Here is a 14,870-nt window from a genome sequence, read left to right on the forward strand (position 1 = left end):
GGGTGAAAAATATTTCCCTCATCTCAGTCCTAAATTGTCTACTCTTTATTCTTAAACCTTGACCCCTGGTTCTGGACTCCCCCAACATCGGGAACATTTTTCCCGCATCAAGCTTGTCCAATCCTTTAAGAATTTTATATGTTTCGATAAGATCTTCTCCCATCCTTCTAAATTCCAGTGAATACAAGCTCAGTCGAACTATTCTTTCATCATATGTCAGTCCCGCCATCCCGGGAATTAACCTGGTAAACCTACTCTGCACTCCCTCAATAGCAAGAATGTCCTTCCTAAAATTAGGAGTCCAAAACTGCACACAATACTCCAGGTACCGTCTAACCAGGGCCCTGTAGTAGGACCTGCTTGCTCCTGAACTCAATTCCTCGCGCAATGAAGGCCAACATGCCATTAGCTTTCTTCACTGCCTGCTGTACCTGCATGCTTACTTTCAGTGACTGATGTACAAGCATACCCAGGTCTTGTTGCACCTCCCCTTTTCCTAATCTGACGTCATTCAGATAATATTCTGCCTTCCTGTTCTTGCCACCAAAGTGGATAATCTCACATTTATCCACATTATACTGCATCTGCCATGCATCTGCCCATTCATTCAACCTATCCAAGCCACCCTGCAGCCTCATAGCATCCTCCTCACAGCTCACACTGCCACCCAGATTTGAGTCATCCACAAACTTGGAGATATCACATTTATCACATACCTTTATCATGTATCACTCACTTGGAGATATCACATTCCCTTGTCTAAATCATTAATATATATTGCAAAGAATTGGGGTCCCAACACTAAGCCTTTTGGCACCCCATTAGTCACTGGCTGCCATTCTGAAAAGGACCCGTTAATTCCTATTCTTTGCTTCCTGTCTGCCAACCAATTATCAACCCATGTCAGTATCCTACCCCCAATACCATGTGCTCCCATGCACATAGCGTACAAGATCGCCGACCTCAACAAGATTCAAGTGAATCAATAATTATCAATAAAAATTAACATAATTTAATATTACAATATAATTAGTAGTAACACAAAATTCACTCAAACATGTGTGCTAAGACAGCCAGTACCCAATGCAATGAAATCAGTATGTCGACGAACATTCCCTAACTTCTGCAGGTGTACGGTAGAGAGTATATTGAGTGGTTGTATTACAGTCTGGTTCAGCAACTCAAACACCCAGGAACGAAGGAGATTATAAAAAGGGGGGGACCCTGTCTGGTCTATCATGGGTTCTGACCACCCTACCATCGAAGGAATCTACAGGAGGCGCTGCCTCAAATATAAACTTCCAACTTCAAACCACAGACCGCCTTGGTTGCACGAGGGACTTTTGCTTAGTTTTTGTACTAATAAGGTCATAAGGAATAGGAGTAGAATTGGGCCATACGGCCCATCAAGTCTACTCCGTCATTCAATCATGGCTGATCTATCTCTCCCTCCTAACCCCATCTATCTCTGCCTTAAAAATATCCACTGACTTGGCCTGCACAACCTTTATGAAGTGTCTCCTCATCTCCTTCCTAAAAGAACGTCCTTTAATTCTGAGGCTATGAACTATAGTCCTAGACTCTCCCACTAGTGGAAACATCCTCTCCACATCCACTCTATCCAAGCCTTTCACTATACTGTAAATTTCAATGAGGTTCCCCCCCTCATTCTTCTAAACTCCAGCGAGTACAGGCCCAGTGCTGAAAAGTGCTTATCATAGGTTAACCTACTCATTCCTGGGATAATTCTGGCAAACCTCCTCTGGACCCTCTCTAGAGCCAGATATGGTACCAAAAACTGCTCACAATATTCCAAATGCGGCTTTACCAGCAGCTTATAGAGCCTCAGCATCACATCCATGTTTTTGTATACAAGCCCTCTTGAAATAAATGCTTACATTGAGTTTGCTTTCTTTACTACCGATTCGACTTGCAGGTTAACTTTTTGGGAATCCTGTTACGTTGCTGCAAGAAAGAATTTAATTGTTCTGTTTTGGTACACATGATAATTAAACATTTATGACTTATAGTCCACAGGCCATGATCACATTGAATGGCGGTGCTGGCTCGAAGGGCCAAATGGCCTACTCCTGCACCTATTGTCTATTGGCTCTGTGCATGAATATGGCCCAAAAGGTGGTGATGACTCGAGTTCTCTCTCAGGGCTGCATGCCAGGATTATTCCACTACAACACATTAAATTGACATAGGAACTCAACAATTAAGAAAACACGGCAAAAAAATAAGTATTGGCCACACTTGTTTGACTCTTACATTTTATTTGTTTCCATCTTATAAATGTAGATAGTAAACTGATGGGGCAAAATATTTCTTGAACCACTCCACCATTTCAACCATTGATTTACCTAAATTAACACAAAGCACCAAGAGAGAATATTAAGAGGTGGAATTTAGCTTGAAAAAGACAACTTACCTGTCGCTGAATAATTTCATTGGTGCTTTTAGCCTTTTCTATCAGCTCCTGGATAATTTCAGGGTTCGTCTCATTTTTGTTTTCTTGAAAAGCTTCCCGAATTCTCCGGAGCGCAAAGTTCCTGCAAGATTTTAAAAGAGTACATTTAGCAGAGGTATTTTGAAATACTTTTATATCTAAGGAAGGGTGTGCTGGTACTGGTGAGGGTCCAGAGAAGGTTTGCAAGAATGATCCCAGGAATATGGGTTAACATATGATGAGTGTTTGACGGCACTGGGCATGTGCTCGCTGGAACTTTAGAAGGATGGGGGGGGGGGGGGGGGGGGGGGGGGGGGGGGGGGGATGTTCCTTTAGGAAGAAGATGAAAATACATTTATTTAGTCAGAGTGGTTAATCTGTGGAGGCCGTCAATTGATATTTTTTAGCAGAGATAGACCGATTCTTGATTAGTACAGGTGTCAGGGTTTATGGGGAGAAGGCAGGAGAATGGCGTTAAGAGGGAAAGATAGATCTGCCATGATTGAATGGTGGAGTAGACTTGATGGGCCAAATGGCCTAATTCTGCGCCTATCATTGATGAACTTATGAAATAAGGCACAAGGAACTGCAGATGTTGGTTTACAAAATAAGGCAAATGGTATGGTTGTTCTTCATTGCTCGGGGCATTGAGTACATGAGACAGGAAGTCATGATACAGCTCTACAGGATTTCGGTTAGACCACGTTTGGAATATTGCGTGCATTTCTGGTCACCCCATTACAGGAAATATATGGAAGCTTTGAGGAGGGTGCAGTGGAGGTATACCAGAATGATGCCTGGAGAGAGGGTTTCAGATACATAGAAACATAGAAAATAGGTGCAGGAGTAGGCCATTCGGCCTTTCGAGCCTGCACCGCCATTCAATATGATCATGGCTGATCATCCAACTCAATATCCTGTACCTGCCTTCTCTCTATACCCCCTGATCCCTTTAGCCACAAGGGCCACATCTAACTCCCTCTTAAATATAGCCAATGAACTGGCCTCAACTACCTTCTGTGGCAGAGAGTTCCAGAGATTCACCACTTTCTGTGTGAAAAATGTTTTTCTCATCTCGGTCCTAAAGGATTTCCCCTTTATCATTAAACTGTGACCCCTTGTCCTGGACTTCCCCAACATCAGGAACAATCTTCCTGCATCCAGCCTGTCCAACCCCTTAAGAATTTTGTACGTTTCTATAAGATCCCCCCTCAATCTTATAAATTCTAGCGAGTACAGGCAGAGGTTGGCCAAATACAGGATTCCAGCTGAAAAACAACCTTCAGCCATCACAGATCATAGAAATTATGAGAGACATAGACAGTAAGAATCTTTTTCCAAGGATAGAAAAAATTCAAATACCAAAGGGCAGAACTTTAAGCTGACAGGGGCAAATTTCAAATGAGATGTATGGGGGAAGTTCTGTTTTAACACAGAGCCTCGTACGCTCTGCTGGAGGTGTTGTGGAGGCAGATACAATAATGGCATTTACAAGACTTTTGGATAGGGATATAGATATGAAGGGAATGGTGGGATATGTATTACAGTGCCCTTTTATGAGATTTTATCTTGCACTAAACGTTATTCCCTTTATCCTGTATTTGAACACTGTGGATGGCTTGATTGTAATCATGTATAGTCTTTTCGCTCACAAGATAGCACGCAACAAAAAAGCTTTTCACTGTACCTCGGTACACGTGACAATAAACTAAACTAAATTAAACATAACGCAGCGGGTCAGGCAGCATCTCTGGAGAACATAGATAGGTGACGTTTCACAGAGTGCTGGAGTAACTCAGTGGGTCAGGCAGCATCTCTGGAGAACATGGATTGGCGGCGTTTCACAGACTGCAACACAGTCATAAAGCATGGAAACTGGCTCTTCAGCCAACTCATCCATACTGACCAAGATGCCCCATTCTAAGCTGGTCCCATTTGTCTGCATTAGCTCCTATATCCCTCTAAACCACTCCTATCCATGTGCCTGTCCGAGTGTCTTTCAAATGTATTTAACATGAATAGCAGACACATTAAGAGGAAGCATGTAAGTAGTGGAGGAAACAAAAAAAGGCTCTGCTGATGGAATATGCAGAAGTCAGACTCGGGGAGAGACCTACAGATCAAATCTAAGGCAGCCACCTGCTAATTGCAACTGTCTTTCCCCCCTTGTCGTTTGTCAGCTTTCATCACCTCTATCGCCATTATTTGTGGATGAACATTGACAGCACACGCTTGCTGTCCATTTGATCGTGGAGAATTGCACCAACGCTGAATCTTAAAACCACTTATTTCTAGTCGGAGCCTCATTTCAGGGAGGAACCACAGTCACCAAGCTCCTCCCTCATCAGGACACTGGTTGATTGTAGAGCTTTTATTGCTGGACGTCAAACCCAGGTTCTCTCTGAGCATTTCAAGCTAATCTTTTATTAAAGTATAGCCACTTTTTTCTTTTAATTCTAAATCTCAAAATTTAATTCTAAATCCACACATTAGATGGCGGCGCCTGTCGGCAGCGGCCTCTGTAGTCCGTCTGTCTTTTTAAAATTTTTGTCCTGTTAAGTGTATGTTTTGGTTGTAGTTTATATATTGTTTTTAGTTGTGTATATGTGGGGAAACTTTTAAATCTCTTCCCTGTACGGGGGACTCGACCTTTTCCCTGTCGGGTCTCCATTGTCGTAGGGGCCTAGCACCGTGGAGCGGCCTCCAGCCGGAACGACGTGGGGGCTCCAGTCGCGGAGCCTGTGGACTCACCATCTGGCCAGCCAGAGAACTGTGGTGGCGCGCGGCTGCGACCTGACTCCGGAGCTCGGAGGCTCCAGCTGCAGGCGCGGCGGACGGTAACATCGGGAGCTCACGTGTCCCTGGTGGGAGACCGCTTCAACGGCAACATCTCCTGCCCGAGTTGCGGGGTTGAAAACGACCCGGAGCAGGGCCTTGCATCGCCCGGCGCAGCTTTAACGGCCGCGGGACTTACCAGCACCCACCGGGGGCTCCAACGTCAAGACCCGAACCCTAAACTCTCATGCTCTGGAAATGTTTTAAAAAACTAAATGCTCTACAGAAAATGGAAATCCTAAATTCACATTGAAGTGTCATCTTAGTATAAATGATGATCTGTTAAATTTAAACTAAGTCATGAAAGCCTGCATCACCAGTGAAATTTTGTACTGACAAGTGACAGAAACTATTTACATAGTGGAGATGTGACACAGCAATAAACAATATATTTAACTGTAATAAACTAATGCCGATTTTACGAAATTTTCCCTTCCGTCTGTATATTTGGGAAATGTACGAGAAGAAGAATTATCGCTGTGTGGAGTTTGCATGTACTCCTTGTGATCACGTGGGTTTTCTCTGGGTGCTCTGACTTCCTGTCACATCTCAAAGACGTGTGTGGGTTTGTAGGTTTATTGGCCTCTGTAAATTGCTCCTAGTGTGTAGGGAGTGGTCGTGAAAGTGTGATAACATAGAACTAACATGAACGGGTGATCGATGGTTGGCATGCAATCCGTGGGATGAAGGGACTGCTTCCATTCTGTATGTTTCCATCAATCAAGTATTAATAGTCAGATGTCACACCAACACTGAAGACAGAAGAATTTGTAATTGCCTTTCCAACAAATGTTTTAATCAACTCCAGATGTCCATTAACCACCCTCTGAGCGCAAAAGCTACGGGGAGAAGGCAGGATAATGGGATTGAGAGGGAAAGGTAGATCAGCCATGATTGAATGGTGGAGTAAATTCCATGGGCCGAATGGTCTAACTCTGCTCCTATGTCTCGTGGACATATCTACAGAGTGTTGAGATCGAAATGTTACTCCAAGTTAGAAAATTTAAATATAAACATATTTAACTTTGCATTATTCTTATTAACTCAGTGACTTCCTACTGTAAGCTTGCCATACAACGTCAAAATTCATATTTTTAATAATGTGATCAATGCTAACGTGATACTTCTCCAAGCCAACAATGATCTATGCTGAAAAAGGGTCCCGACCCGAAACGTCACCCATTCCTTCTCTCCAGAGATGTTGCCTGTCCCGCTGATTTACTCCAGCGTTTTGTGTCTATCTAAGATCTATTCTACATTGTTCTTGAACCTCATTTCACACCTTACACTTCCCTATCTACGTGTCTCCCTCACCCCATGACCCAAAATGTCACCCATTCTTTCTATCCAGAGATGTTGCCTGTCCTGCTGAGTTACTCCAGCGTTTTGTGTCGATCTCAGTTTAAACTTCACAACACTTGATTCAACTCTAATTTAACCCCCAGGTCCAGTGTTCCTATTTCCCACTCATCCTATAATCCCTGCAGCTTCCTCTAGGTGTTGCTTTCTTCTCTATTATCATCCCTCTCACTTATTAATTTTTTTATTCTTCTCTCTCCTTATTTCCCTGGAATCCTGTGTGTGGCATATTTTCTACGAGTCAAGTGGCACCCTATTCTGTGTCTGTTCAAAATGGTTATAAAGCCTCCATCTGTCTTATTTATTAGTTAAACGCTTACGACCGTTTTTGTGCTTTCTCTGCATCATTTGGCTCAGTTCTCTACGATGATCTACAGGTTTCTGCGCAGAACATTCAGCTCACGCAAACCCCGAGTAACATTATTGCAAGTCCAGGACGAGAGAAGTAATTATTCTTACACTGTTCATTGCATTATGCAAATCGTTGACAAATAACACAACACCTTTCTCATAATTTAACTATAATAATTTTTCAACTCCTGCACACCTTCATAGGGATGATGTTGAATAACCCTTGGTTTCACATCTATCGTTTTTTTTTTCTCATTTTCTTTCCACTGCTAGCGCAACCCTGTGAGCTCATACATAATACATTTCAATCAATGAGGTTTCGTTGGACTACTGAATTCCAGCCCACTGCGGCACACTGGCAGATGGCAGCGCTTTTAATTAGGGCCTGTTCACCTATAAAGAGACACGGGGCGGTATTGTTAATAGGATTTGCTTAATATAAAATCTAATTCTCATTTGCAGCTGGTCTGTATCAGACTGTTCGTTCTCTGGTAGCTTTGTGGTATTATGAGAAAGAGAGAGACGTTTAAACAAATGACATGTCAAAAATTCTTAAGAGTCTTTGAGCCAAGAGTCTCTAAATCATTTAATTGAGAGTACATTTCAATCACAACAGATTATGTGGTTTTCAGTGATCTACAAAGATGAGGGGAAAATAATCTTCAATCATGACCAAACAAATTCAAAAAGCTTCCAGTTCTAATATCATTACAGGGCAACAAGAATGAGGTGATTAAGTCCCTGTCATTTATTGATCTATTCTGCGAGAAACTTAATAGTAATGAGGAAACAAATTACAAATAGGATCGTTGGAGAAATAACTTTGACCTTAAAAACTGCGACTAATTTCTCAAACTCAGACAGATATTCACACTGCACATACTTATATATTTCCAATGTAATATTATGCTGAATGAATTTTTAGATGTCAGCTTGCACTGATTCATGGCTGTAGGCCATATGGGACATTACCAAAGATGGCATGTCAGACACATCAGAAGGGCTTAAATCTATCATTGTTCAAGTGGAGAAGAAAACAATTTAAGTTTCTTTAATTCAGCTGGGATTGTTTCAATCTGCAAACTGAATGAAAGATGTCAGAATACATTAAGTTAACCATAAAATATTTATGATTGCATTTCAGCCCAAAATATGCATATTTGCAAAATAATTATATTTTTAAAGTTACCATAGTTCAAGCTTGAATGTCTGCACATCCTCAGACTCAGGAAAAGCTTCTTCCCCTCCATTATCATAGTCGTACAGCACAGAAACAGGCCCTTCGGCCTATGCCAACCAAGGTGCCCATCCCTACGTCCCAACTGCCAGAGTTTGGCCTATAACCTTTTAAACATTTCCTATCCATGTCCCTGGATGTTAAATGTTATAGACTTTATTGATAGTCTTTTAAATGTTATAGACTCTACCTCAACTACCTCCTCTGGCAGCTCATTCCATATACCTACCATCCTTTGTGTGAAACAGTTGCCCCTCAGATTCCTATAGAATCTTTCCCCACTCATCTTAAACATATGTCCTCTGGTTCTTAATTCCCCCACATAATCTAAGACCCCTCTATGAGATCACCCCTCATACTCCCACGCTCCAAGGAATACAGACCTAGCATGCCAAAACTCTCCCTGTAGCTCGGGACCTCAACTCCTTGCAACATGCTCAAAAATCCTCTCTGCACTCCTTCCATCTCAACAACATCTTTCCTATAGCGGGTGACCAAAACTGAAGACAATATTCCAACAGTGACCTCACCAGTGCCTTGTACTGCTTTAACATAACATTCCAACTTCTATACAATACTCTGATTAATGAAAGCCAATGTGCCGAAAGCCTTCTCGACCAACTTATCTAACTGTGATGCCGCTTTCAAGGAACTATGTACCTCCCTCTGGCCTCCAACGTTCCCCTGAGCCCTGCCATTTACTGTGAATGTCCTTCCCAGGTTAGACTTCCCAAAATGCAACACCTCATATTTATCTGCATAAAACTCCATTAACCATTCCTTTAGCCACTTGCCCAACTGATCAATATCCTGCTGTAGGCTTTGATAACTAAAGACTAGTCCCACCCTGGTCATTCCGTCTTCTTCCCACTCCCGTCTGGCAGAATTTACAAAAGCTTGAGAGTGCGCACCACCAGACTCAGGTACAGCTTCTTCCCCTCTGTTATCAGGCTTCTGAACGGTCCTTCCATAAGCTGGGGTGCTGTCCGATTCACCTCTACCCCATTGCGGACATTGGACTTTGTCTATGGAACTGATGCGCTACAATGCGGAGAACTATATAATGCTGAGACTATAATAAACCCAAACCTAACAAAAAAAATTCAAAACAATATCAATAAAGGCATTTCTTATTCAAATGTGAATCTCTATTTTATATTCTTTTCTTCTCAAGCCACTCTCAATGCCCTGGGACAAATAAAACAAGAATGCGTGAGATGATTTTATTTAGCCGACACGGTGGCGCAGCGGTAGAGTTGTGCCTTACAGAGCCAGAGACCCGGGTTCAATCCTGGCTACAGGTGCTGTCTGTACAGAGTTTGTACGTTCTCCCCGTGACCTGCGTGGGTTTTCTCCGGGTGCTCCGGTTTCCTACCACACTCCAAATACGTACAGGTTTGTAGTTTAATTGGCTTGGTGTATGTGTAAATTGTCCCAAGTGTGTGTAGGATAGTGTTAGTATGTGGGTATTGGTGAGGACTCGGTGGGCCGAAGGGCCTGTTTCTGTGCTCTATCTCTAAACTAAACTAAAAGACCAGACATCATGTTTCACAGCCAAAAATCAGCCCGGACAGATGAGCAGAGGTGTTCTGTCACGTATCAATACATCATAAGGAAAATTTATTGGCCCAGGTTTGTTGCCATTCACCGCCTTGATCCTGTAAACAGGCAGATATGCCTGGAGTATGCACACCTGCAAATGAATACAGAAACCCAGAAAGTGTTGCCTATAATTCCCTACTCCTCCTACAAGGATGTAGCCAGGACTAGAGGGTGTGAGCTATAGGGAGAGGTTGAGTAGGCTGGGTCTCTATTCCATGGAGCGCAGGAGGATGAGGGGAGATCTTATCGAGGTATACAAAATCATGAGAGGAATAGATCGAGTAGATGCACAGAGTCTTTTGCGTAGTTGGGGAATCGAAGACCAGAGGACATACTGTAGGTTCAAGGTGAAGGGAAAAAGATTTAATAGGAATCCGAGGGGTAACTTTCTCACACAAAGGGTGGTGGGTGTATGGAACAAGCTGCCAGAGGAGGTAGTTGAGGCTGGGACTATCCCATCATTTAAGAAAGAGTTGGACAGGCACATGGATAGGACAGGTTTGGAGGGATATAGACCAAGCGCAGGCAAGTGGGACCAATGTAGCTGGGACATTGTTGGCTGGTGTGGGAGAGTGGGGCCTGTTTCCACACTGTATCACTCTATGATTCAGCTGTGGTCTTTTGCAGTCTTGTGTGTCATCTGTATAAATCAGTGTATTCACACGATTTCAGTTTAGAGATACAGCAAGGGAACAGGCTATTCAGCCCACCGAGTCTGCCCAACCATTGATCACCCGTTCACACTAGTTCTATGTCATCCCACTTTCTCATCCACTCCCTACACACAACAGAGGATTAATTAATCTTCAAACCTGCATGTATTTGGGGTGTGGGACGAAACCAGAATACCCGGAGGAAACCCACGAGGTCACAGGGAAAAGGTGCAAACTGCACACAGACAGCACCAGAGTGATCAAGAAGGAACTGCAGATGCTGGAAGATCGAAGGTACACAAAATTGCTGGAGAAACTCAGTCTGAAGAAGGGTTTCGGCCCGAAACGTCGCCTATTTCCTTCGCTCCATAGATGCTGCTGCACCCGCTGAGTTTCTCCAGCAATTTTGTGTACCAGCACCAGAGTGAACCCGGTTCTCTGGTGTTTTAAGGCAGCAGCTCTACCAGATGCGTCACTGTGCTGCTCTTGATCCATATCGCTACATGTCTATGTGCCTATCTGAAAGCCTCTTACATACCTCACATTGTTCCAAAGGTTTATGCCACCTTCAGTGGAAAGCCTTTGTTGCATGCTATCCATTCAGTAGCTAGATGTGGCTGGAATGTAGTCTGAGGAAGAGTTCCTAGCCAAAACATCACCTATCCATGTTCCCCACAGATGCTGCCTGACCCGCTGAGTTACTCCAGCACTCTGTGAAACGTCACCTATCCATGTTCCCCACAGATGCTGCCTGACCTGCTGAGTTACTCCAGCACTCTGTGAAACGTCACCTATCCGTGTTCTCCACAGATGCTGCCTGACCCGCTGAGCTGCTCTAGCACTTTTTTTAATTAGAAGTTCAGCTGGTCTAAATATTGACTTTAATTAGGTATGTTACAAAACCTACCTGAATCGTGGCTGAGCATCTGCCCCACCCCTTGTGTGTGATTTTGGCGCTGTTTGGAGGGGGCGGGTTTAAAACGCGATTTTTACTAGGCTGTTCCAATCGCAGATGTTCAGCCTAGTAAATCATTAACGGAGAATCGCTGCAAGACCCGGTCGCAAAAGTTATTATTAGTTTTATAGGCCTCGAATAATAGATATAATAGTTTTAAAAGCTCTCGTTCACTCCGCAACCTCTCGCAGCCCCAGGGTTTTATAAAGCAAACTATTAAAGGTATGTACCTTATTTTTACATTAAATGGGGCATATATATAACCCTGTATATCAAGTTATCTATAGCGAGTAGTTCATTTTGGGCTTTTTATATCCCGCAGTATTTTTCTCGGCATTTGAGGGCACTAATCCAGCGCGATGTCAACGTTCTAAACCAGCGCGTTCCACATGAACCCACTAGAAAGCCGATTTAAATGGGCATTTATTTACAGCAATTAAACACTAAATTCCTTCCATTTGGCCTATAAATTAATGTAAATTAGATATAAAAATCATGTTATATTGTGAATTATTTGTGAATAATCTTTGGACACTTAGGCTATTTAAAAATGTTAATCTTTCCTTAAGAAATGGGCTTTTGACTATCCAAGATCACAGCTTTTTTGTAATGTCCATTGAAAATCAATAGGGAACGAGATGCTAATTTCCGAGTATGAAAATGGCCATAACTTTTTTAATACTTGAGATATGAAAGTGAATTTGGTGTCAAATTAAACTTATTGTTATGCTTTATCTGATGGGATAAATTGCAGACTTGATTTTTAAAATCTCAAAATTTTGTAACATTGCTACTTTAATAGCTTCAGACTTTTATCCTTTGGACTAATTTTAATACTGACACCTAGATGCCCACTCTGGAAACTCCCTTTGCTTTTTTCTAAAACAATGCATTCATGCAAAGGCCAGCAGTTACTGCCCAAACAGAACAAAATGGCGGTGGCGCGGGCACACCGCGACGCCCTGTGTGTCCCTAGAATGGGAAAAAGAGCAACGATCCCCTTACCTGCTTCAAGGCTGCTCACTCGGAGCAGCCTTGTACTCATCTCGTACAGCCGACAGGAACTTCTGGACTTCGGTTCCTGCGGCTGCAACAACTTTTTGGACAATTTCCCTCTTCCGTCTGAGCTCATCAGAGCAACAGAGCACCCGACTGGAGACCGCCAGGTGAGTCGCGGGGTTGGAGACCGCCATCCGACCTGTGGAGCCCAACCGACCCTCAGTCCTCACCGGATCCCCGGTCCTCGCTTGACTCCCGGTTCTCGCCCGATCCCCGGCCCTGACCCAACCCCCGGTCCTCGCTCGACTCCCGGCCCACGCCCGACGCCCCGGTTCTCGCCCGACTCCCGGCCCACGCCCGACGCCCGGTTCTCGCCCGATCCCCGGCCCTGACCCGACCCCCGGCCCTCGCCCGACGCCCGGTTCTCGCCCGATCCCCGGCCCTGACCCCCCCCCCCGGCCCTCGCTCGACTCCCGGCCGTCGCCCGACTCCCGGTTCTCGCCCGACTCCCGGCCCACGCCCGACGCCCGGTTCTCGCCCGACCCCCGGCCCTCGCCCGACTCCCGGCCCCACGCCCGATCCCCGGCCCTCACCCGACCCCCGGTCCTGGCCCGACTCCCGGTACTCACCCGATCCCCGGAGCCCAACCGTCCCGCGGAGCTGGAGAACGCCAGGTGAGTCCCGGAGCTGGAGAACGACACCGGGCCCGTGGAGCTGGAGAACGCCGCGGAGCTGGAGACCACCACCCGACCCGTGGAGCTGGAGACCACCACCCGACCCGTGGAGCTGGAGACCACCACCCGACCCGTGGAGCTGGAGACCACCACCCGACCCGTGGAGCTGGAGACCACCACCCGGCCCGTGGAGCTGGAGACCGCCACCCGACCCGTGGAGCTGGAGACCGCCACCCGACCCGTGGAGCTGGAGACCACCACCCGACCCGTGGAGCTGGAGAACGCCAGGTAAGCCCCGGGGCTGGAGACCATCAGCAGAGCCGCGGGGCTGAAGACCGCCTGCGGAGTAACGCAGACGCGGAGCAACGGAGCGGCAGAATACCAGCGCGCACCAAGCCAGCTCGGCCCACCAGAAGCACCAACAGACGGCGACGGGTACGAAAACACCGCCGGGGACGCAGAGGTGGGTTAAAGGCCAGGTTAGAGCTAGCCCCACACAGGGCAGCGATTCCTAGCCTTTTCCTCGCCAACGTGCGCTCACTGGCAAACAAAATGGATGAACTCCGGCTAAGGATCACCTCCCACACCCGGATCAAGGACTGCAACATCTTGATCTTCACTGAAACTTGGCTCAACACTGACGTTCCTGACAGCGCCATCCAGCTATCGGGGCGTCATTTACTCCGAGCGGACAGGACATCAGACTCTGGTAAGACCAGAGGGGGGGGGGGGTCTGTGCATTTATGTAAACAAAGCATGGTGCACAGACTCCACCATCATCGAGAGTCACTGCTCAGCTAACCTTGAGTTCCTCTTGGTTAGATGCAGACCGTTCTATCTGCCCAGAGAGTTCACCTCCACTGTTGTGACTGCAGCCTATATCCCTCCTGATGCTAATGCCAAGCTTGCAATGAAAGAGCTGCATACTGCCATTAGCAAACAACAGACGCACAACCCCGAGGCAGCCTTCATTGTTGCGGGTGACTTCAATCACTCCAACCTGAAGACTGTACTCCCCAAATTCCACCAACATGTATCCTTCCCCACTAGAGTAGACAAGACACTGGACAAAGTCTACACCAATATGGCTGAAGCTTACAAAGCCATCCCCCTCCCCCACCTTGGTCAGTCTGATCACGTCTCATTGTTCCTGCTCCCTAAGTACTCCCCACTCATCAGACGGGTTAAACCAACTGTAAGGACAGTTAAAGTCTGGTCAGAGGAAGCGGACTTCACACTTCAGCAGTGTTTTGGAAACACTGACTGGAAGGCGTTTGCAGCCCAGGCCACCCTTGACTCTCACACGGACATTGATTCCTATACATCCTCTGTTCTGGACTTTATAAACTCCACCATCAATAGTGTCAACTCCCTCAAACAGGTGACCATATACCCGAATCAGAAGCCATGGATGAACAGCGAGGTCAGGCTACTGCTGAAAGCACGGGACACCGCTTTCAGGTCAGGCGATGCTCGAGCCTACAGTTCATCCAGGGCTAACCTGAAGAGGGGCATCAGGAAGGCCAAGCACTGCCATAAGCTCAGGATTGAGGAGCACTTCAACAACAACTCCGACCCCCGACGCATGTGGCAAGGCATCCAGGCCATCACGGACTACAGACCCTCCAACATCACCCCCACATCCAGCGACGCCTCCTTCCTTGAGGAGCTGAATCACTTCTATGGCCGCTTCGACAGGGACAATCTAGAGACAGCCATCAAGGCTGTGCTACCTGCCGATCACCAACCCCTC

General features: G+C 45.8%; 1 protein-coding gene across 1 annotated transcript in view; it reads right to left on the reverse strand.

The window, feature by feature from the left end:
* Positions 1 to 14,870, reverse strand: part of LOC129708183 (LYR motif-containing protein 4) — a 163,227-nt gene that overhangs the window by 109,297 nt on the left and 39,060 nt on the right. The window contains exon 2 of the mRNA XM_055653801.1: positions 2,435 to 2,555. Within this exon, the coding sequence (XP_055509776.1) occupies positions 2,435 to 2,555 (121 nt within the window). The remainder of the gene's footprint in view (positions 1 to 2,434; positions 2,556 to 14,870) is intronic.

This window comes from Leucoraja erinacea, chromosome 2 (assembly GCF_028641065.1).
Source record: "Leucoraja erinacea ecotype New England chromosome 2, Leri_hhj_1, whole genome shotgun sequence".
NCBI lineage: Eukaryota > Metazoa > Chordata > Chondrichthyes > Rajiformes > Rajidae > Leucoraja > Leucoraja erinaceus.